This window comes from Azolla caroliniana, unplaced genomic scaffold (assembly GCF_043228905.1).
Source record: "Azolla caroliniana isolate FFs.n. ecotype wild unplaced genomic scaffold, voAzoCaro1.0.p SCAF_9, whole genome shotgun sequence".
Classification (NCBI taxonomy): Eukaryota; Viridiplantae; Streptophyta; class Polypodiopsida; order Salviniales; family Salviniaceae; genus Azolla; species Azolla caroliniana.
Window position 1 is genome coordinate 17,565,365 of NW_028230444.1, and position 24,931 is coordinate 17,590,295.

At 37.6% G+C, this 24,931-nt stretch overlaps 3 protein-coding genes across 5 annotated transcripts; 1 reads left to right on the forward strand and 2 right to left on the reverse strand.

Moving 5' to 3' along the window:
• Positions 1 to 227: 227 nt before the first annotated feature.
• Positions 228 to 9,692, reverse strand: RNEE/G (RNAse E/G-like protein). 2 transcript variants are annotated; one of them, XM_087324053.1, is made up of 12 exons: positions 8,751 to 9,692; positions 7,479 to 8,536; positions 5,534 to 6,865; positions 4,880 to 5,197; positions 4,751 to 4,792; positions 4,229 to 4,353; positions 3,380 to 3,524; positions 3,233 to 3,305; positions 2,098 to 2,210; positions 1,626 to 1,745; positions 1,185 to 1,331; positions 228 to 871 (listed from the first exon to the last, which is right to left on the reverse strand). In XM_087324053.1, exons 1-12 carry the CDS (start codon positions 9,619 to 9,621, stop codon positions 644 to 646), a joined length of 4,572 nt encoding a protein of 1,523 aa, XP_087180179.1. In that variant the 5' UTR covers positions 9,622 to 9,692; the 3' UTR covers positions 228 to 643. The 2 variants fall into 2 exon arrangements, with proteins under 2 accessions (XP_087180179.1, XP_087180178.1); XM_087324052.1 differs by having other exon boundaries at positions 7,479 to 8,566.
• A 7,920-nt stretch (positions 9,693 to 17,612) lies between these two features.
• On the forward strand, positions 17,613 to 20,519 carry LOC147860302 (stress-response A/B barrel domain-containing protein UP3-like). The gene is made up of 9 exons (XM_087324077.1): positions 17,613 to 17,749; positions 17,874 to 18,015; positions 18,748 to 18,875; positions 18,962 to 19,101; positions 19,200 to 19,268; positions 19,788 to 19,929; positions 20,019 to 20,081; positions 20,173 to 20,216; positions 20,298 to 20,519. Exons 1-9 carry the CDS (start codon positions 17,689 to 17,691, stop codon positions 20,382 to 20,384), a joined length of 876 nt encoding a protein of 291 aa, XP_087180203.1. The 5' UTR covers positions 17,613 to 17,688; the 3' UTR covers positions 20,385 to 20,519.
• A 1,471-nt stretch (positions 20,520 to 21,990) lies between these two features.
• On the reverse strand, positions 21,991 to 24,341 carry LOC147860303 (uncharacterized). 2 transcript variants are annotated; one of them, XM_087325024.1, is made up of 3 exons: positions 24,261 to 24,341; positions 23,727 to 23,900; positions 21,991 to 22,468 (listed from the first exon to the last, which is right to left on the reverse strand). In XM_087325024.1, the coding sequence occupies exons 1-3, from the start codon at positions 24,324 to 24,326 to the stop codon at positions 22,289 to 22,291; spliced, it is 420 nt and encodes a 139-aa protein (XP_087181150.1). In that variant the 5' UTR covers positions 24,327 to 24,341; the 3' UTR covers positions 21,991 to 22,288. The 2 variants fall into 2 exon arrangements, with proteins under 2 accessions (XP_087181150.1, XP_087181148.1); XM_087325022.1 differs by lacking the exon at positions 24,261 to 24,341 and adding an exon at positions 24,072 to 24,219.
• Positions 24,342 to 24,931: the final 590 nt, after the last annotated feature.

The window sequence follows — 24,931 nt, forward strand, 5'->3', positions numbered from 1 at the left end:
CATTCGAAGCCAGGATAAAGAAGCTACTTGAATCCTAAGGAGCTTTGAGAGGCTGATACAATTAGCACACAAATTTTCTAACAACACAACATTAAGACGCTACGAGAGAGAAACTCGTCGAGTTTTTTCAGAGCTGCATACAATGCAGTTCACATCAACGAACATGATTTCTTAATTCATAAAACGGATTAAAGAAAAGAAACAAATCGCATCATGTGGATATCTGGTTCAGAGAGGACCCACAAGCCAAATTATTTCTTGCTGCTTGAATAAATGTTTGCATAAAAAATATACCCAATGGGGTCATCATCCTACAGAGCTCTTCCATGATATTGAAAACTAGCGCCTCCTTCAATCTTCAAAACTGAAGTTAATGCTACAACTACAACCAGTGTTTGGGAGATGCATAAAAACTCCTACTAAATTCCGAGAAATCTAGTTCATTATTTCCTGCATAGCTTCATACATACATGAAACAGAGACTCGGTCGATTTAGTAAAGATACGTTTCCCAACACAGTCTACACCTAAAAATATATGCTGTATTCCTCCTCTTTTTGCACATGTATACATGTGTATATATAGCCAATGCATGTCCATTTCGAACCTCAACATCTTTACAATAAGAGAACTGGAAAATTGCATTAGGTAGTAGAGGCAACAACAGCTTTACTACCTGAAGAACCCATATGCATACCTTTACGTGATAGATTACGACGCTGCTGTCCACTCGATGATATCTTTTTTTCACTATTTCCTGATACCTTTTTCTCATTAGATGATACATTTTTCTCACTAGTTGATATCTTTTTCTCGGTACCGACTTTCATCTCTGACAATTCAAAACTTCCCCTGGCCATATCCCTTCCTACCTGCAATGTTGATCAATGGATACAATGTACATCAGTCATTTGGACCCAATCTAAGCTCAAGAAATATAAGGACCAATAACTGCCACTTAGTATTACGAACTGCATTATATTACTGATGTGAAAATCTCATAAAAAACGACAAAGAAAGGAAGGAAACCACCAAAAGGTAGCTACAATGTGTCTTAAGACTGGAAACATTCAAACAAGACAAACAAGATGTGAAAACCATTATAGAAATGATAACATGGAAATGACCAGATACATCCCTCTCAACAATCCATGTCATATAAATTAAGGAAATGGCCTCAATCACCTTCAAGATTATGTACACCTTCAACGAGCTACTGAGCTGCGCTGCACGTTGCTTTCTGGTCAGAAATTCAAACATTATTGGGTCCACCCTGAGAAGAACCCTTTTCCACATTCGTCCATCAAAGTGAATGTTCTCCGGGTGGTTTGCCTGCTCAAATTCATGGGTTCAGCATATTAATGTATTTACATGAGTTCTTTCTCACCAAGAATTAAGAATATTCCTGAAAATATGAGAGTGGATGTAACAGGATTGTCCAAACCCTATTGCTACAGGCTACAATCGATTAACATGATAGTGATGTTTGATGCTAAAAGGAGCAGAAAACCAGAAGGTTTGGATTCACGAATTATGGCTTACACTTGCAACAATATTTACACAACGCTCACGTCTGATTAATCAGAATTCAGTCCTCCCACATTAGAAGATTTACGCATTACTTACAACAAGGCGAAGAATGGCTCGTTCTATTTTTGAGAATGTTGTTTCCAAAGCTTCCACACGACCACTTCCTCGGCAACATGAGCAGGGATCACTTATCATAAACGTTACACTTGGCCTAACCTGCAAAAGTAAAAGTGATTGTTACGATTCCATAACCCACGGTGAGTTAGACATCCGTTTACGAAAAATATCAACCATCTCACGTTTCAATAAAGGATAGTATCTCCTCATTTGGTTACAAACACTGTATCAAAGATTTCACTGCACAAAGAAAATATTGTGTTTTGCTCCTAGAATTTTAGACAGTTTCTTTTATCTAAGCAATTGCTGTTGCTGACAGTTGCAACCACTGCCAAGATTATAGAGATGTGCTTTAATGTGTTTATTTATACCATCTCATATGATCTATCTGACAATCGCATCCTTCAGATTTACTCAACAATCCACAAATTAGCAAGATCAAGAAGCTTACCCTTCTCCGTGTCAACTCCATGAGTCCAAGTTCCGAAATCTCTAAAATATGAATAATTGAACGATCCGATTGTATTGCATTCCTCATCTCTTGAGATACACGGGTCTCATGCTCTGAAAAGAAAGATAAAACGAATTGAAGGGTAGAGATGATAGGGGAAGCTTTCCACTTTCCTTTAATCCCATGATAGACTGGGCAATGACATTTATAATAAGTATTTTTGTATCATTGTAAAGGTCCAAATTTTTCTTGAAAGAGACAGTGATATTTTCCTCTGATCTCATAATATATTGGTCAATGAATTCATAATGCTCCTCGGATTCACCATCTTGATTGCAAAGCTAACAGATGAGTTTCTCTAAAGTAAGACATGTAGATCATTTAGTATCTATCCTCAGTTGACGATATGAAGTTTGGACATGCGCCATCACTATGCAAGGGGATCTGACATTTGCATCTCCATATATTTGGGCTTGAGTGATGAAATCATATGGAACATGTGACTGCAGGATATGGCCTGCAGTATACTGGATCCCCAGTACTGCACCATACTTCACAGTCATACAGCTTACAGAAACAATCTTGGGGAGATTGCAGATGGGCTCGGCAACAAGTCTGGAGCACCTAAGGATGTACCTGGCTCTGGGGGAAATCCTGAAGCGCCTAACAATGTGGAAGACAAAAGCTAAAATAATTAAGAACCAGAACATGAGAAAGAGTCCGAGAACAAGTCTGGGGCACCCAAGACTGACAGGGCTCATGAGCGATCCCCAAGCACCTGAGAACATTGAGGGACCCAGAACCAATTCTGAAGAAACAGAGCATGTGAGAGGAGCTCATATTGAAATCAGCCTCTGAGCCTGAGGGCAAAAGTGTTCACTCCAAATTTGTACCCATTAGGGACAAACCATACACAGCAGGATGTAAGCAAGTCTATGGGCAGAAACCCCTGGCCCCCGGAAAATTTACTAAGGAGCTGAAGGCCCTGAGGGAAGGGATATTAATGAATGCATTAATGGAAATACATGGAACTGAGCGTGCACAACACATAAAGTAACAAGATAAAGATAGAACAAAAACAAGTAAACTATTTAAATTACTTTAAACCACAAAGATCTACCAAATATGTACTAACCATCATCATCCATATCAATGAAATCTATAACAATAATACCGCCAATGTCTCTCAACCTTATCTCAATTGCGATCTGCAAATACACCAGAAAATAATCAGTCCCAGAGAACGAAACTTAAAACATCCCTAAACGATATAGTTATCCACCTGCCGTGCGGCCGCCAAATTTGCTTCAAGAATAGCATCTGATTTCATATTCTTCCCTAGCATACCAGTACCACCATTTACATCAATAGACACTAATGCTTCAGTCTCTTGTATGACCAGATAAGCACCATTTGGCAGTTGCACCCTGCCACAAAGCATGTTATTTGTGTAAATGCATATTTTGGTTTATGACAGATAAAGTGACTTCCTAAAATGAGAAGGAAAAATCTCTTGGCTTGTATTAAGGTTGAAAATTGTTATCGTCCATCCAAAATGGCATATTATAAGCAAACAACTAAATAAGAAGACCATAAAAAGCATAAGGAAAGATATGGTCAGTGCTACTGTCTGAATCCCCATCAATTGCTTGTGTTAAGGTTGAAAACTGTTATCATCCATCCAAAAAGGCATATTATAAGCAAACAGCTAAATAAGAAGACCGTAAAAAGCATAAGGAAAGATATGTTGGTGCTCCTGTCTGAATCCCCGTCAATTGCAAAGTGCAATGATCTTGATCTCAAATTTCATAATTTCAAGATATGTTGGAGGGTGCTTCAAGGAGGGTGGTGCTCCAAAGAGCTATAGAATAAAACAGATATGCATTCACCTTGCAATGTATTCGCTGCTATTTTGTTTGTGTTTCAAGGTGAATGCATATCTGTTGTATTCTATAGCTCTTTGGAGAATGTGAAGGTCAACAATAGTATATACATATGTACATTGTATAACCATATGTTATCTACATGCATTCATATAACTAAGAAGAAATGCAGAGTCTCCAAATAAATCCTTGAATTAAACTCAAAAGAAATACAAGTTTCCCTGTCTTTAAGAATTTCAATTTGATACCTTTCATTTAAAAGCTTGTCAATTTCAGGTTCAAGGTTAAACACATCAAATATTGGCATTGTTCCCGTATAAAGCTCCACACGATTTAGCAATTTTGGTGCGACTTCTTGAAGATAAGAAGTAACCTGGAAAAAAAAATCCAAATTAAAGAAAAACCAAGGCCCACATATCTAAAGAAAAATTCGTTTTGTTCTGATCTTGGAAATGCTAGTGCAGAAACTCTGGGAAACTCAAGAAATTCCCAAAGAAAGAATAGAATTTAATATGGTGGATAAAATATCCATGAATGTGAAGAATCTACATGGAAGAAAACTAGAAGTGTGTCATTGTAATGTATCTAGAACATTATTGTACTGTATCCATGAAAGAAGAAATCTTGCAATGTAGTTTTTTCCATCCTCATCACAAATCACTAAACTCAAAGAGGAACTTTTTCATATGTTTGTAAAAATAGACTTCCCAATATCCAAAACTCTATTACAATAGATTGATGAGCCTGATCCTTCAAACATAAATACCCACCTCGTGGTAAGTTTGGGCCGAGTCTACAACCATCCTATGAACCTGAAAATAAATCATCACAGAATTTCTCAAAACAACTCAAACAAAATTATAAACCAGAAAGATTGGTGACTATTCAAAATCACTTACCTTCTCAGCAAAGAAGTCCCTTACAATTGATAATGTTTGTCCCATTCCCCTATGTAATACAACAGGTACTGCACCATCTTGTCCATTGTCAGCAGCCATAGAAGCAGCCTCAGCTTGCTCTACAATACCTTTCCAAGTCTCCATTAGACGCATCATATCTTTCTCTAAATCTTCTTGAGATTGACCTGCAGCCTCCGTTCTGGCTGTTAGATCAAATCCAGGTTTTCTGAATAGCTTAGCAATGTCCTTCAACCTTTTGCGCTCTGGCCCATTAATTTTTTTGGATACGCCTGTAGACTTCCCTCCTAATCCAAGGACCTGTATTTCTTTCAAGTATTTATAATCCCATCTAGTGAAGAAAAAAGGAAATATGCCAAGTTTTCACTATTTCCCCAAGTGTTTTTATTTTTCCAAATGTCTCCCAAGTTTTCACTATTTCCCCAAATACCCTTGATCAATCCCCCAAAAGAGAGAAAGATAGGATGCATTGACCATATAAAATTCAGTGAAGTAGCACAAGGGAATTTGCCAAGGGGATTTATGGAATAGCAAAAAATTATGAGCAGTTGGGGAAAGAAATGAATAAAAACACAGGGTTATTTTGCAGTTTTCACCAAAAAAGATGATGCAAGGCTTTTAGATGATTGTACATACCCAAAACCTGCTCGATAACTGAGGAAATGCACATACTTTAGGCCCCTTCTTCCCCAATGGCTCTCGTCTAACTTGTACAATTATTCTCATTCCTTCTTCAACCTTCCTCCATTTTGTGTACCTTTGCCCAAAATTGACAGTGATTCGCTTACTTATATTTCCATTGATCTGGAGTAGCCTTTTTCTCCCTTGCTTTTCCAGTGCATCACCGTGAAATGAAGCATCTATGCTATTTTCAAGCGGTGATTCTTCCTCGTTCAAATCTTCTAACATTTCATTATCTTCATCATCTTCATCTTCAATTTCAAACTGCTCCTCTGGATCATACATATGGCCATGCTCAGATGAAACTTCCTCTTGATTATCACTGGCAAGTTCCTCAGTGTCATTTGCAACAATTGGTGGAAATGTATATGGATATACATTCTTACTAATACTTAATAAAGCAACCCGTGAGTGACCTATGTCTACAAAAACACCTGTCATGCCAGGAAGCAGCTTTTTCACAATTCCCAAATAAACATTTCCAACATTAATGTCTGCATTAACCTGTTTTAGGAGCAATTCCACAAGTTTCCCGTCCTCTACGATTGCTATTCGCTCCATAGTACACTTGGAAGAACTAATTAATATGTCAGTTAAAACCTCCTTATTCTGCTCAATTTTCATGGGAAGATCTGGGATCTTCTCGACCACCTCTTCATTTTCTTCAACATCCTCTAACGTTTCATCTGGTGTTGCAACTGATCTATAAGAACCACCCTTCTCATGTAAAATCATTGACTCCATCAGCCAAGGTTCTTCTCTAGGAAAAACCCTTTTCCTGATGTACTTCTTCAGCTTTGGAGTTAGCCTTACAGAAGACATTTGTTCATTTGTCTGATGTTTCTTGGAAATCTTGGAACCTACTTTACTCTCCATTCCACCTGATTCTAGTCTTACTTGTGGGATATTTACATGTTCTTCTTTTACATCAACTCCACCTATGTCGATTTTTTTCTCTTTCCTTTGAGTGCTTCTATCCACATCTCCTCCACTAGTAAGAAGGATTGATGAGCTTTCTTCTTCTAATGAAGGTTTGTCACCCAAAAACCGCCGAAGATCATCCGGGAACCCAATTTCACTCTGCAACCCTCCCCACAGAAGAGATGGGAGTTTGTTTTCTACATTAAAATCCAGATTGTTTTTTATGGTCATCTCTTTGTGGTCTGCATCTTCCAAGGAAGGAACAGAAAGTTGTAGTTTTGGTCCAGGCCTCCAAACAATAGAACGGTTTTCTTCATCACCAACTTGTACAAAATAATTATATTCACAGTGTGTACCGAACGGTACCTGTAAGAGGTTAAACATTCAGGGCACAAGGAACCTGTTTACACAAGATCTGACCAAAAGATATAGCATTAAAAAAAAGCAATTATTGTGCATTGTATTATGAACTCAGTGCACTCATCTTTTACCAATATATTTCAGTAAATGGAATACACTATAACCAGGTGGACGATTTGCCAAGATCCATAAAACAACTACCAACTAGGTGAGTAAACTTAAGCACATTATCTTTCATCAGGATTTCTCCTACGTTTGGATCGTTTTTCCAGAATGTTATGGATGAAAACAATTTAATAGAGGGATAGGCTTCATAAAGGAACTTTCCTTGTCCCTAGGAAAAAGATGTTTATGGATTTATAGATTGATTCATTAGAATCAACTATTATGGCAATCCAGCATTCAATTTTCTCATAGTCAAATAAGCTACAATCTCATTGGCAATGTACAGCATAGTCAAATATATAATCCTGATATAATAATAGCGTTGGTCTTACAGTTCTTATGCATTGCCATATCAATATTCACATGTATGCAACCTATGGCAGTTTGTATTATTTCATTGGTAATACATATTTTTCATTAACAATAAAGTTGGCCTCATCAGGCATAACCTTACCTTAACCTTTCCTTCCCACATGTGAGGTTGTCCACGTGCTTTACATTCAGAGAAGGCTATTGCCACGTCAGGATTCCAAGAACCCAGATGATCATTTCCTCCCACAAGAAAGAGTTTCTGATTTTCATTTAGATGCGCTTTGACCAGCCATCTAATGGTACAAGTTGGCTCATATTGTGCTTTGGGCAAGTTAGATTCACCCAGCTTCTGCCTCCTTGACCTCTTATTCTTTTTCAACAGTCTACTTTTCTTCTCCTCTAGTTTTTCAGATGTTGCATCTTCCACCAGCATTGTTTCCACACTTTGTACACCACCATCTCCTTCGTCCAAATCTGTATGTACGCTCTTTTCCTCTCCAAATGTATTCCCTAGGAACAAAATGTCTTGTTTTGACATTTCTCCTCTCAGATTATTCTCTACCTCGTTATCTGGGTCATTTTTAACATCTCTAATTTGACCATCCAAACGTTTATCGTCATTAAACATGTTCGCATGGTGGATATCCTTGGTGCTTGCAGTATCCACCATTTCATTTTCACTTTGCTCAATAATTTCAACTCTATTCTTTCTTCTGCGGGGCTTTTTCTTTCCAAGAATAGCTAATTGATCCATGGATTGTAAAGAATTGCTGAAAGGCAGAGTCTCAACATAATTGGTGACATCAATGACATGTCCTCCCGCCTTCATATCATACTCTACACTAACTACATTTTCAAATTCTGCACCGTCAAACAAAATGTCTTGTTTAGACAATTCTACTCTCAGATTATTCTCTACCTTGTTATCTGGGTCATATTTGACATCTCTACTTTGATCATCCAAACCTTTATCATCATTAAACATGTTTGCATGGTGGATATGCTTGGTGCTTGCAGTATCACCCATTTCAATTTCACCTTTAGTCTTTCTTCTCCGGGGCTTTTTTTTTCCAACATTAGCCAACCGACCAATGGATTGTGGAGAGTTGATCACAGGCAGTGTCTCAACATAATTGGTAACATCAATGATATTTCCTCCAGTCTTCATGTCATACTCTACACCAACTACATCTTCAAATTCTGCAACAAGATTAGGCTCTGAGTCCCAATCTTTGAAAAAAACCTGAGTTTAGTGTAATTTTCACTATGATATTTAAAATACACCCTTAAATGTTTGAGATTGAAGGCACAGATACCTCCAAATTTTGAGGTGCTTTAGAACAAAAAAAAAACTTCAAATATTTGTAGCACAAGTGATTAATGATTTCAATGAATTCAGATGAAGGTTTATTACCTTTTGGTAAAATTATATGTTTTGACCCCTTAGGATCAGAGCCTAAACTTTGGTCTAATGATTTCTCTTCCGTTGTAGAAAGCATCAAATTATCGCCACTTTTCCCACCACTTTTAGATTGTGAGACCTTGTTTCGTTTTTTCAACTTAATGCCATTCTCGTCATTTGTTTTTCCTATGATTTCCACATGTTCATGGCTGAAGATAACCTCAGGAGAAGTAGTATCTTCATCGAATGCAGCAGTATATCCATGACGAGTGGTATCTTCAAGAAAACTAGTATCTTGGTGAGAAGTGGTAACTTCATGAAATGCGATATCGTCATGGAGAGTTGTATCCTGATGAGAAGTGGTATCTTCATGAGAAGTTGTATCTTCATGAAAAGTTGTATCTTCAGCATTAACAACACACCTAACCAGAGAAATGGTCTCTTCGATGCATGAAATACCTCTGTTTTTTTCATCAGGATTTGATACGCACGTTTCCGCAACGTTCTTCTTTCTCCTGATTTTCTTCCGACCAGGATTCTTAGTAGTAGCTGTTATCTCCTCATTAGGTAGGCTCGGAGCCGGAAGACTCAAATCATTTCGCACGCTATCTTCAGCTTGTGTGGGGCAGTGTGGTGCGGAGGAGGGCTTCTGATCAGGTAACGAGAAACGAGAGAAAGCGGGAGGAAGAGGTGTTCTTGTCTGATGATGGATGGTGATCATACCATGCTGTTGAAGGCATCTGCGGCGAGGAAGCCCGAGCTGAATGGGCTGTGTTCTCTTCCACTTGGAGCAGGAGGAGTTATGGAGGAAGCAACGAGAGTAGTGTGAGGAAGGGGGGGAGACGATATACAGAGGATCGAGGAGAGAAGAAGAAGATGCCATTGCAGGGAAGGGATTGAGCGCATCACCATCCGTTTCACCTCAACCTCCCTTTCTTTCTTTCTTTACTGCTACTACAAATTCCTTCCTACTGAAATTACATACATATAATATACTCTCTCTCTGCCTTCCCCTGTTTCCTCAATTTCCAAACAGATAGATATATACCCCCTTTCACTAAATCGCCCACAACCATACCTCTCTCTCTCTCTCTCTCTCTCACACTAAATCGCCCACTACCCTACCCCTCTGTCTCTCTCTCACTCTCTCACTAAATCGCCCACAGCCATACCCTTCGCTCTCTCTCTCTCTCTCTCACTAAATCGCCCACAACCATACCCTTCTCTCTCTCTCTCTCTCTCTCACTAAATCGCCCACAACCGTCTCTCTCTCTCTCTCTCTATTGCAAGATAAAACTTTGTGGATTAATGTTAAACAACATGAATTATAAGTAACAACAAGAAGAAGAAGAAAGAATACTAATAATAATAACTCTCGATTCGCAACAAATTAGAAGATAGACAAAATCAAACGAAGCAAGTGTCGTGACACTCTACTCTACTATGTATATTATTTGCAAAAGGAGACTTTCAAAAGAATGTTATTGGAAATCTCCCATTGCCTTAAGGAGGCCTACAATGAATCTTTAAAGCAAACGGATGAGAAAAAAAGGGGGTAACGAAACATTTATTAGATAGACCCCATGAAGTTTGTAATGAAGGATGGTGATGAGAGATGACGGTGTGAGGAGAATTGTGGGGGCATTTGAATGAATAAGAGATTAATACAGAAGAGAACGGAATGGATGTAACCAGATGTTGGAGGAAGGTTGATCACAATGCACACAACACTTAGCCATGGAGGGGGGGACTTTTGTTGTGTTGTTATGGTAGTTAATGATGATTGTTGTGGTTCTCATTGTTGTTCCTAGCAAGAGATCTAGGAGGGGTGGGGACACGGGGCGTAGGAACATGGACGAAATGAGGAGGAGGAGGAGAAGCAGCAACGGGAGGTTGTGGTCGGTGTATGTCTTCTATTTCGCCCGCGTTGTGATCTTTGGATGGGCCCGAAGGAGGGACACTAATGCGGGGTAAGAGAGGCACTACCAGGCTCCACTTGGAAGAAGCCTCTTCTGCTCGCAGTTGGCGTGCATTGTCCATGGCTCTACCTCCATGGATCCAAACTGCATTCATCGAGAGCACCAACACGGCTACTACTAAGAAGACTGATGAGAGGAGTTGGCTATTCATCTCTCTATTGTGGGAGCTCTCTTCACACTTCACTTCACTTGTTTACTCTCTCTCTCACTCTCTCTCTCAATAATATGTCACTTCTTTACTCTCTCTCAATTATTTGTCACACTTCTTTGCCTTTCTATTCTAGTCTAGTCTTTATATACATTTTCCATCTCTTCCCTTCCTTCTTCACTATGCCTTTTGCGTCTTCCATCTTTTCTTTGCTTTTTTTCTTCTTCCTTCTTCTTCACTTTGCTTTTTCGTTTTCCTTCTATATGCTTTGCTTTTTTCTTCTTCCTCCTCTTCTCCTAGGAGAGATGTCTTCAAGCTTTTTTTTTCCCTCACTTCTTGATTATGCTTTTTTCTTCTTGTTCTTCTTCTTTGTCCCCTTGAAGACATATCTTAACACATTCTCTCTCTCTCTCTCTCTCTCTCTCTCTCTCTCTCTCTCTCTCTCTCTCTCTCTCTCAATTGGTTGTGCTTTTTCCTTCTTCCTCCTCTCATTCAAGAGAGGCGTATACATATTCAAATTGTGGATGCTTTTTTACTTTTGGGGAGTGGAAACACACTCTCTTTGTTGCTATCAACTCATACAAGCATGTCTTTAGGTGGTCTTGGGTTCGTATCCCAAATCACATGCATCTCGTAGAACCATTTACCTTGATTTCCAAGACTACATGCCCAAATCAATGTATCAAATTCATGATATCCCACCTTCTCTAGGCAGTTAACAGATGACGCATCTCAATTCTCAACTATGTCTCGATTCCAAAACATAAATATTGTACATTCCAATTCACACACAAGATTTATCCTATTCTCATTAAAGCCTTTAATTTATTTTAATCGATGTCCAAAAAATAATTGATTGATCATCTATGCTAACCAATTAATGATGGGGTTTAACAAATAATGTTGTACATAACCTTGTAAAAAATTCAAGCGTGGTGTGTGTGCGGTTTTCTTGCACTTGCACTTGTGGGCCTATTCCATTCAAAATATACATATCTATGTGAATTGTTCGAACATCGTAGAATGGAGGGTCCATTTGGATGAAACCAAAAAAATGTTGTCAAACCCTCTTTGTTGTTAATGCTTCTATAAGACATGATAGGATGAAGTCTTATTTTGTAGTTTAGGGCCTTATGGAAGTCTACTTTTTGAAGCAACAAATGAGAGAGACGTGCTAGAATTTGTTACGTTGCCTAGGGTGCTCCCTCATCCACTATGGTGATACTCTTTACGCAACGTAATAACATAAGAATGGACCATCATTTTATATCCATTTCCGGTATTTCCTAGCTTTTAGTTTTCATATTAGATGATTCCTTTTCATTCATTGTTTGTGCAACAATGGATGTGGTCCTTTAATGCAAGAGTGATCTCTTGTTGCTATTCTTGAGTTGACACATTTGCAATTAGTTTAGGGTTTTGATCTACATTTGGTGAGGTTTTGGGTTTCGCTTTTTCCCTACACAATATATGAGCAATGAAACTATTACTAGATACAAAAGAAATAGTAAATAGTGTCGCATGGTTCGTGCTCATATGATCAAGTGGTTTTCAACATTGAGAGACCACATTGTTGCTTCATAAGGACCATTGCTAATAAAACATGTGAAGAATCCTCAACCCATGTTTTAAGCCTTCATGCCGTGATCCAAATCCTCATGAACAAGTCATTAATCCTAGCGCATAACCAAACGAAGTGAACTAATGCATGCACACATCAGTGGCATGTGTTGTCTTTCTTGGTAGGAAGGAGTGGATGATGTGATGGTGGAGATTTTGTTGACTCGTGGGTGTCTATCCACCTCATTGTTGTCAACTCGTCAGTGTGTATGCACTACTCATTTTTAGTGACTTATTCCTTCAACGACATTGTTGTTCACTCGTACATGTCTATGTGATTCATGCGCATCTACGTGCCTTTATTCCTCTAAATATACATGAATATGCTTTTTTCCATTAGTAATAGGAATGCTTGTTGATTTTACCTCCATTACCTTCCAACTTCTCGATTCTAAAAGTTATCCCAACATTCTTTTGATGTAAATATCACTAACACTTCTATACCACGAGGTTATTTTCTAGCCACGATAGATACAAGTTTCTACACAAAGACATTGTTTTCCTAACATAATCGACACTTATTACCGTATGAGGGGAAACCATTTTATCAAGAACGTGAATGATACTTACTAATATATATATATATAGGAAAGCACTATTTCCCCCCCCCCCCCCCCCCCCCAATTTATAGAACCTAATATAACCAAATGAAATTGTTTATTAATTAATTAATAAACTCAGCATAACTCAGATTCTCGCATATCGCAAGTGCGTGCATTGTGACGAGTCCCCGTTTGTCTTTTGCGAGTATCGTCAGTCAAGCCTAAAGGGTGAGGGTTGCGATATTTCCCCCCATAGTAGCACTTGAAAGTGACTTTTATGGTTGTCGCTATGCTTATCCAATACAACGATGATATTCTGAGCATGGAAATGATCCTTGATAAAACTTATCAAAACCCCTCTCTCGGTGAAGGTTTTATCGATAATTGAAGCAGAAGGCGCTCGTTGAGACATGTTGCTGAACGAGGTGAGAACTATCAAAAATTGTAAAAAAAATGGGGGGGGGGGAAGGGGGGGATAGCCAAAATGGGGGGGCCAATAGCGCTTTCCTATATATATATATATAGTTGGAAACCATTCTCTATCATAATTCAATACTTTTACACGATACCACTATCTTCTAAATGTATCTTCTCACTGGACATGGCTATTTGCATCACTAGCAAATAAAGAAAAGTTTATGTTAATTGTTTTGCCTTTTAAACACAATGTTTGACTTACTACAAGTAGATTTCATTCTTATGAAGCCGAGTGAAGTTATTTTTGGCCATTGAATCCAAAACTTGCAACATCCTTCTAATATATTTATAAATATCCCCTCAATGGATTATGTGATGAACATATGCATAATAAGTTGTTGAGATGGCATTGAGTGACATCCATTGTGATGTGTTTGTTACATTTCCAATTGATTATTCGATTAGGTCTATAAGGAAGAATCAGGTATACAAAATTAGGGGAGATTAAGGTTGCTTGACCATGAAGAATGTACGATCAAATTTGAACGTCAAAATTTGTGATGCAATAACATATTCCCTTGACTAAATAAGCAAGAATGTTTCTCTTTTTTCTTAGATTTTTCCTAAACAAAGTAGTGGCACATGATAATATGCATTAACTCTTCCTATCTACGATAAGTAAAATATCATGCATCCATAAGGTCCAAACCCCAACAACAAATACACTCTCCAAAAGGTACTTACTTCCAAAATATAGTAATGCAAGCACTACACGAGTCCTAGTTGTCAACCGAGTTTCCCATTATACAAAGGTTTTAGTAGCTTGGGAGGATACAATGGGAATGCCAATTACAAAACATGCTTGATAAGTTCAACTCCTTCAACAAGTGAGTGAGCAACTACAAGGAGAAGTCCATCTTACAACTCTTTTATGAGATTCGAGAACAAAGACAAGAGGATGAAGATGTGGAGGAATTTGGAAAGATTTTGGGCATGTTGCAAAGAATGGAGGAATTTGGAATGATTAGACACTTGAGGGAGTGGTTCATTTATAGATTGAATTAAGCCACTGTGGGGAAATTGCACACATCAAAGTTGGCCTCCTAACTATCAAGACAGACTATGGTGAGGTAGTGATTATTACATATAATGAAGAGAAACACTCTACATCTCTTCTTATCTTCTCGATGCATCATGTGTACCTCACCACTTGTCATTAGTTGCATCCTTTGCAAGTGCGTCACTTTTCTAGCTGATACACCCCCTTCCCACCAGGATATCTCATCCCCCTAAACCCACACACTCACTCCAACATATATATATATATACATATCGAAGCATATCTACAAATATTATTATACAGCCAAGTAGAAGTAAGCTCGCGTGGAAATAAATATATAAATATACTATAGGTCCTATAGTCTACAACCTTCCCCATTTAATACACTTACACATTTATATAATCAACAAACACATACACATACACATGCACACAATTCTCCTACATTAGTTGCATTCACATGTAAATATTCACATAAACACATTTTTACCACATATGCCCACGCGTTACACAAGTTCATTTATACATACATATTTACACATTCCAACATACATAATTGACGAATCACATCAAATTGCACATGATACAAGAGCACACACATTTCACCAACATATACAACATCACATTATCTTGCATGGAGAGTGCATATTTTCAAGTGCGCCTGCACGATTCAAGAAGGGAAAAACACCAAGAGCACGACAACATGTTGATTTACTTATTCACCCTTCATCGACAACACCATCAAACCCATCTCCCTTGTTAAGTCTTTGGTGATCCCGCTTTCATCTCTCATATCTTTCTCATGTATTGACACCACATTAGGATGCGACATAGGGCCGACCTTGATTTGGTGGATAACATCCATTACGTAAGCTAGAATGTTGTATTCACATTTCTTGGTCAAATGTTGGGTGGGGCTTCAAATAGTGCACATGGGTCGACAAAGGGGTATCCGTCGACAAATGACCCATACACAAGCATATCGTGTGTTGCACTACTTACTTGAACTATAAGTCCTTGACAATGGTTAAACTTTGAGCTAGATCTTGCATGGTAAAGAAGTCGTGGACACCAATTGAGGTTAGAGATGCACGCCATCATATTGTTGAGGGTGTAGTTGGTCAAGTCCATTTGTCCCACATGAATGTGGAGGGGTTCACTAATGATAGACTTGAGGGTTGTCTTGAAGTTGGTGTATCCCCAATTGTGTAGGAAGGTGAAACAACATTTTCTCCAAGTATATTGGAAATTGCAATAGTGATTTGTGTAGATGCTAACAAGCTATGTTGAATTGATTGTATACTCCTTAAAAAGAGAATGTTAAATAGGGTACGTGACAGGCAACAAGACATAAAACGTTGGAAGCAATCATGTGGTAGTTGGTTCTTCCATCTAGAAGGTTTACCATCCAAGGAGAGACCTAATTCCATTATCTTCAAGAGTTCAATGTTAGTGGCGTTGTCAACCTTCCATGTTGATAAGAATGTAGACATGTGCTCCTCAATGCGTATTCCCTCCACAAATGTGGTGATATGGGTATGGCATATGGAGCTCTAACAAGTAAAGATGACGAGGGAAATAGGGTGTGGAATTGTTGCCAGGCTACTATTAGCCTTGGGGTTATCCCATAAGTTTTTCTAGTCAATTGAGGTGGAGGGGAGCCCACTTCACCTTTTTTTATCAAGAACTAATAGCTATTCATCTCTCTTCTTTTTTATCGAATCTTCCTCCACGAGCTCTTAGATGCTACTATAAAATGTGTGATCATCGAGGATATATTATTAACAGTAAAAACGATAGGATTTATCCAACCACATCTTCCTAACCCCATGACCTTTGGCTTTCTAAGAGCCTCAACACTTCTCCAAACTCACACAAAGTTAGGTGTTGAGGTAGCATCATCATCCAAGTATGCAATGAAAACCAATGGGAGGATAAATATCACATACTTCTCGCATGCTCACCTTATAAGGTAATTTGTGATTTCTTAAGATGGGAATGATAATTTAAGTGTCACACTCAAATCCCCACCAAGAAGGACATTATTCCACATAAAGAATTTTTACTAACGAGTAACAATCCCCCCCATCTTAAGAAGGTTCCACATCTGAGATGGTGTGTTGATTTGGTCTCATATGTCTAAATTGGACTCCTCATGGATGATAAAATATATATTCTATATTATCCTATACTTTGACTAGGTTGGAGATCCAAAAAATAGTTCAACCTCCAAATTTTGTTCTTTCGTTGGTGAAGAGTATATACTACTAAATTAGCGAGGATTAGTAGTGTCTCATTATCATAAATGGAAGCGAAGTACAAGGTGTTGTGCTATGGAGGATTAGAAATGATGTAGCCAGTAAAGCTTATAAAGGAAAACAAGATGTTGATTAAGGGGGAGTCAATGCAATATGGTTGTAACCATTGCTGTATCACAACCAGAAAGAATATGCTATTCCATGGGGCAAACCAAACACCAATATCAAATAGCATGAAGAAGGTGAAGTTGGAGGGTAGTCCAACGAAAGAGAATTATGCATATATGTTTACCAAGCCTCGAGACTTGAGTGAATGAAGACGTTATTGCTGATCATTTAGTTGGGAAAATACTGAGAAGTGAGGAAAATAGTGAGTTGGATTATGCAAGAGTTATGGTAATTGAGTGAAGAGGTTATTGCTTATCATTTAGTTGGGAGAATACTAGCAAGTGGGGGAAACAATGAATTGGATGATGTAAGAGTTAGGGCAATTGAATGATGCAAGAGTTGGGAGAATACTAGCAAGTGGGGGAAAAGAGCAAGCTGGATGATGCAAGAGTTTGGGCAAGTGATAATATGGAAGTGGTCTGTACGAAATGGGCAGAGGATCCCATAGAGATTCTGTTCATAGTGTGCAAGAAGGGTAAGATTGACTCTTAGAGTGTCTTGTGTGATGGCATGAGATGGTGGCCTTTTTTTTGTTTGTTTTTGAAGCCTTCATGTGTTTGAGTGTGGTGGACAAAAGAAATGGATTTGAGAGGATAAGGAAGGGTTTTTGCAGAAGAAAGGCTCTTCCTCTTCACAAATAACACCCCCCCCCCCCACACATACACACATACAAAATAAATCAGCAGAGACCAATCAAATGATCACAATGGCCTTCTCATGAATCTGCTTGCTCATCATCTGGCTATGGTGCTCCCAGGATGTTGCTCTTTTTAGAAGGCTTCTCATCTTCCTCTGCTGCTTTGCCTTCCCCTGTTTCATGTGGGTTCTACCTTCCTCTGTTCCACTCTGTTGTTTTCTTCTGTTTTTGTTTGTGGTCTGTTTTGCTTTTTTTGTTATATAAATCTTGGAGATCCGTTTTCTTCCTTTGTGTGATGTTTTGCAGTGAGGTTAAGCAGTCTTGCATTCAAATTACACTGCCAGCCCTTTTCTCCTAGAAGAAAAAGAATGATGATGGGAGCAATTGCTGCCTCCCCTAATGGTTCACTTCTCGGGCTTGATGAACAGAAGCCCAGTGTAGGCAGAAGGTTTTGTTTTTTTCCCTTCAACTACTATTTTCCTTCATAATTGATACACTCTTTAGTTTTGTATCTGACACATACACAGAATCTATGTATATGTTGCGTATACATGCCATGTGTGTATGTATGTGGTTATGTATATATGTACATACACCACTGACACAAACACAGAATCTATGTATATGTTGTGTATACATGCCATGTATGTATGTATGTATGTATGTATGTATGTATGTATGTATGTATGTATGTATGTATGTATGTATGTGGTTATGTATATGTATGAGACAGACAGGTACAAATATGTATGACACATACCCACATACAAGTGGGTAACTTGTTGCAAGAGCAACAAAAGCATTGGATGGGGAAAAATCCATGGTAGAAGGGTTGATATGGGTTTTAGACCTCCTTGAATCACTGTTTCTACTAAATTAATTACCCTTTGCATACGCCACACGTTATTTCCTCGCCATGATCCGGACTGCAATCCCATATACACATTTTTTTGGCTGATAAAGTTTGGAGAGTCCAACTGGGAGCTGAAAACAAATGCCAATTCTCTACTTATGTTAAATCCAATAATCATGGCGGTGGGCACTTTCACATGCACATATACATATACACTCACTCACACACATAGACATACACACATTCATATACATCATAAACATGTCATATACACAGTATATTTTTATTGTTCACACACACAATCTGCCTCCTACTTTTGCATTGCAGGAAAGTGATAGAGCATATTGCTCTCTTTCAAATGAAACAAGAATTTGATGAGATCCAAGAGAAGGATATGCTTGATCACCTTTATACCCTGCAATACCAATTAAGGGGCATCATCTCCCTTTCATTAGGTAAGCAAGCATGAACTTCCCAATGGTTTTTGCACCATGTGCAGAAAAAATGCAAATGTTTCTCAATCCTATGTAAACATTTGTAGGCACCATTACAAGTCAGAACTCTGATGGGTACACTCATGCTCTTTTCTCACGCTTCCCTTCGAAGGAGACTTTAAAAATCTATTATGAAAGCCCGATTCGGTGGAATATTGCAAATCAGTACATCATTCCTTATTACAATGTATGAACACATGTAAGTTTTATGTAAATGAGTGTTTTAGGTTTCTTTCTACTTTTTGGCATACAGCAACTTATCTAGTCAAAACACTAAATTTGCAGGGTATGCTTTGTGTAGACTATGAGGCTGAGGTTGAAGATGATATTAATCCTATTTTCCGGCGAGGAGAGGTAATCTCTATCTCTATCTCTCTATTGGGTTCTTACTACTATCTCCTGTGGCCTTTTTATATAACATTTATATCATGTGTATTGTACATTGTTCGTTGGCTCCAGGGTTCTGATCCCTGGTTTGGACTTTTCCTTTTATATTTGCATCATGTATCTTGTATCTCAGTACCCATTATATCATTTACCTGTATCTTGTTCCAGAATACTGTGCCACTCAGCTCTAGCGTTTTTTTTCTTTTGCGCTTTATTTGTGTCATGCATCTTCCTCCCAAATACTTGTCATCAGCTCTAGAGTTTTTTCTATAATTTATATGTCTGGCATTTGTGTTGTGTATGTATGGTTAACCTTATTCTACTATTGTTTTTAGAGTTTTTATTGGACAGTCGTGTTGTCTGTCAGAGGATGGTTGTAACTTTGTTTTGCACATGCTGATGTTTCAGTTCATCCTCTCTTCTTACTATTTCTGCTATACTTAATATTTGTGATAAACCTTCATTTTTATTATTATTTATGTTTAGGATTTTGAAGAAGGAGTCGAGTGTTTGATACTTCTACAAGTGAGAAACGATGTTGACCCAAAGAGGGTTGAGGAGGGTCTGCATGCAGTATCATGCCTATTTGCTGAAGAACTAGGGCCATTTGTAATTCAACACACTTCAGGTTCTATTTGTTAACAAGTTTTGTCGGAGCTTTATGATAAGATCCTTGTGTTATTCCATATGACATTTACTTTTTCTTGTGTGGCTTAGGTACAAATTTCTCCAATCTCAATAAAGGTTACACACATGGAATGGTCACTCGCTTTCCCTCGGGTTGGTCACTTCTCCAATTAAGATGATATATGCCAAAATGTGAATATTATGTATTTTCTAACTTTTAACTCATGGGTATATAATCATGTAGAAGAGGCAATGAATATTTGTATTCAACATGGATCTTATCGAGAGGTACCATGTATTTTTATTTCTACTTCCGAGAATGTTCAATTCTTCTCAAGCTTTAAACAAATGTGTTCTGTTATGTTCTAGATTATGGAGCGAATGTTGGAGCCAATTACTGACAAAATAGTCTCATTAGACTATCCTATAGTTCCTGTTGGAACTAGTGCTATGTGAGGAAGGTTTTAACTCGAATAAAGTTCTACGAGTTGAAAGATTCTTTTCTGTAGTTTGTATTTTCTTCTTCTTTATATAACCCTCAACCAATTGGCATTCAATTTCCAATAAATGAAAATATGCATTATGAATTAATCGGACTATTGTTATGAAAATTTTATTTACTCAATGTGAATAGGTTTTTTCATTGATGGAAAGAAAATTACACATTCGATTTGTATACCGATTTCATTCATATCAACATATTTAATACCTTCAAATACGAAAAAATTGAATTATTATCTCCTGTAAATGAAACTATTAGTGATAGAGGATTGCAAGTTTTACATTTTGTTCAAAGAATCATGTATATATGTGGGGTAGCTTTGATTCTCACAGTTCTATGAAATTAATATAGAAAAATCTTCTGGGGATAGATACTGTAATCTGTATGGAGGTCAAATTATGTCATTTTGTAGTGAATTCTGCTCTATAGAGATAAGGCATGTATGTGAATGTTGATTCTACGAATGCTAGCCAAATGTGTTCAGTATTTGTTTATTGCACTAGGGATGACTATGAATGATGAAGGGTTTTGAGATAGCATAAAGCTGCGAGGCATGCTCATTATGATGAAAACGATACCAATGCAAGCATTTCATATATTTGAATGTGTGTATGTAACCTTCTTTGAAGCACATAAAATGTGCAAGTGAAAATGTTTCTCATCTTCAACACACTAGCCAAGGTGGAGATTCTAGGTATGATAAGCCCTAAGTTTGAAAAATGACATTGATATCTTTAGAAGCCTTAAGTTTGAAAGATGATATTGATATCTTTAGAAGCCCTAAGTTATCCCTTATTGTAACCTTGAAAGTTTCCCTGTTCCAACTCAAAACACCACAAACTCCAAATGCATGATAATATATCCAAGCATCATAACTCATCAAAGGATACCTTGCCCACTCTTAGTAGTTACCGGCATACAATGAAAACTCTCATGGATTGAGCCTTTTAGATTGGGTAAAACCTTAATTTTAACATCAACTTTGGAGGAATTTCTTATTTACATTTTTATTTATTAAATCAATGCCTGGCCATCTCGAAGTCAGTCTGTAATGTAAACCATCTTTTATGAAACTACACATTTTGTTCATCATAATTACTCCTGTTTTGACATTTTATTTTCAATTATAAATGGTCCTCCAACTTCATTTTATTTTGCTTCGAAGGTGAACAAATAAACCGTTTATTTCATTTCATCAAAAAGAACTTCAAAATTTTTAACATTGGTTCTCTTAATTGTTTTCTACTATCTAATCCAATCAACCACACACCTCTGATAAACTTTTCAGTAGAAATTTTCTACGCGTGCAAATTAATGATCTTTGAATCTCAAACAAAGACAAGCTCTAATTACTTCTGCATTGTAGCCACACAATCCAAACGCATGGTTAGCAAAATCTTGAGCTTTTTCAAGTATATAAATAAGTAGAGTCATCTATAAAATCATTTTAGGATCCAGCTGCCAGATGGCAAATTTCTTCACTGTTTTTCATGCAATTATTTCACATTTCCAAGCATAACCAACCACAGTGGAGCTTTCCCAGAGTTTCATGTCATCAAATGCACAAATGGAAAGTACAAGGTTATTGACAAAGAAGCTTGCTGCTATAGAAATTTGAAAAACGGTTCAAAAGGTAGGGGAGGGTTTGAAGGTTTCACTTATTACCCACCCTAACCACTACACCACCATACAAGCTTGTCATATACATATATCTATGGTCAAACTATCTATATTGATACATATATAGATGTGTCTAACCATTTCTGAAACCAAAGCTTTTAACATGGTTTGTGCATTAGATATGATACAAATACATATATGCTTTGAATATATTGTATGCATGTTAAATCCAATAGTGTTATGATGATTCCAGAAGTTTCAATATGGTATTTGCAGGGGCACTCATAGATGGAAGGATGGAGTGCTCACTTGTGTGTCTCCGAGCATGAGCACTTTCAAGCCCTGCTTCTCTCATGTAAGGAAGCTCCTTCCTCCTCTTAATGCTCAATTGCAATCTCTCCTTCCAAAGCCGACCATCCTACAACCATTAATTTGTTTTAAGCAGATGCTATCTCATGAGGGTTTTCAAACATTACAAAAGAATCGACAGAGAACATATGTGCATGTATGTTCACAGGAACCAAGCAAGGATTATATTGCAAAAATAAGAGTAAAGCAGTGTATGCATGTATGCACATGCACTTAAATCTTACTTGCATCTCAAGGAGTTCTAAATATGGCACTGCTTTCAAGATTTGGGAAAATGAAGGGTTGCTAGTTCTCAAAGCTAATGAATGACCCTACCAAATTTCAAGGTCTTGACAAAGAAAATCAAGATGCAGTTGCAATTAGAAATTTGCTCATTGAAAATTTCTGTATTTAGTAGCAGATAGGCAAACACAAGGTGTTTTTGACCCATTTACACATATTCAATAATCAGATGGCACTCACTAATTCAAACAACACAAAAACAATTGCAGTGGATGGATAGGTATAATGTGGAAACCACAAGAGAAGTTAATTGCAAAATACATATGTACATGCAGTACAAATATGCATATAAATATACAAACATGCACATGTATTTAGGTATAAACATACTTTTACTTTAGCAATGCAACAATGGCAACATACAGAACATACAAGTTCACATACCTTTACACATGTTTTGTAATACATATGCATATGAAAATATTTAAAGATATACATACACATATTGAACAAACACATTTTGTGAGGGTTGGCAATTGGACTTTGTTTTCCACCTTGGTTTCAGTTTCAACTATCTTTCTCTCTATTCTCTAACATTTTTCTGGATACAATGGTATTTTCCTTAGGTAAATGTCAAGGGAATCTCTGTGTATAGATATTCCCCTTGTGTATTTTTATAAATAAAATCAAATAGCATGGATGGTTTCTTAATAATTTGGAGGTGCTTTCAAGTATGATGAAAGATACCTCTGCATTGAGTGTGATATGCAATAGTGGTGCTGTTTGCTTTAATCAATCCATATAGCCATACAGTTTGCATACATCTAGACACATACACATACACATACATATAGGTATATGCGTATGCAGATGCATCTCCCTGTACACATAAACATATGCTAGGCATGTCCATATGCATCTGTATATGCACATATACATGGGCATACCCATATACGGCTGCCTATGTCTGTAAACATATGCCCATGCCTATGTGTATACACATACCTATATTATATATGCCTATGTCTGTACACATATGTATATGCATATACACAATACATACACATAATTAGTAAGCAACTCACATGGATTATACAGGGCTCTGGAGGTGGGCAACGAACAGGCTGGTCATGCTCGGGGGGTTCCATCGGATGTTCCACTGGGGCAAATTCCCCTGCTTCTTCAAGCATATTTGCTGATCCATGGACAACACCCGAAGTTTGTACATCTTTCACAATGCTAGAAATCTGCTTCTCGTCCTAGCATCAAAGAGGCATAGAATTAGATTAAGCGAACAAAAAAGGGAAAAGAAAGAAGAAGAAGAAGAAGGAGAAGAAGAAGAAGAAGCCCAGTTCAATGGTTAGATTCAAATAGAGAATGCTCAAGTCCAAACGAAAACAAAACAGGCTATGGAGTTGAATGAATCATACGAAAGAGGAAACCGGCGATTTGTATTTGAAGAAACCGAACATTTTGCAGAGGGATTAGAGAAAGATGGGGGACTGTGGGCGAATCGGAGGAGAACCAGATAGATCTGGTCAGAGAGACAGAGAGAAGAAAGAAGGAGAGAGAAGAAAGAGAAAGAGAAGAAAGGGAGGGGGGGGGTTATTGGTGTTTACCAAAGACGATGCGGAAGAAGAAGAGTGAGAATGTCTGTTGGAGAAGCGTGAGAAAATGCCCACCATTTTTCTCTGTTTGACAACTACACAGAACGAGCAAGAAGGTAAATATTCCTTCATTTCTCATACATTACATACATACATACATATGCATTATACATACATACATATACATACATTGCATTATACATACATACATATACATACATACACATGTCTACATATACATACACATATGTGTGTGTATTTGTATCATATTTCTATCTATGTGTATGTGTATGTGTTATGTGTGTGTATTTGTATCATATTTCTATCTATGTGTATGTGTATGTGTTATGTGTGTGTGTGTGTGTGTGTGTGTGTGTGTATTTGTATCATATATCTATCTATCTATCTATCTATCTATGTGTGTGTATTTGTATCATATACAGATCTATGTGTGTGTATATGTATATATATGTATAGTGTGTGTGTGTGTGTGTACATATACAGATCTATGTGTGTGTATATGTATATATATATGTACACACACACACACACACACAATAGCATGAGTTTCCTTGAGGACACCTGTCTCGCACTGGAGCTGCCCTCATTACGTGCCCTTGCCCTAATGTTTGCGAGACTTCTCTTTATCCATCGCTTCGCCTTCCCTCCTTACACTTGCCTAC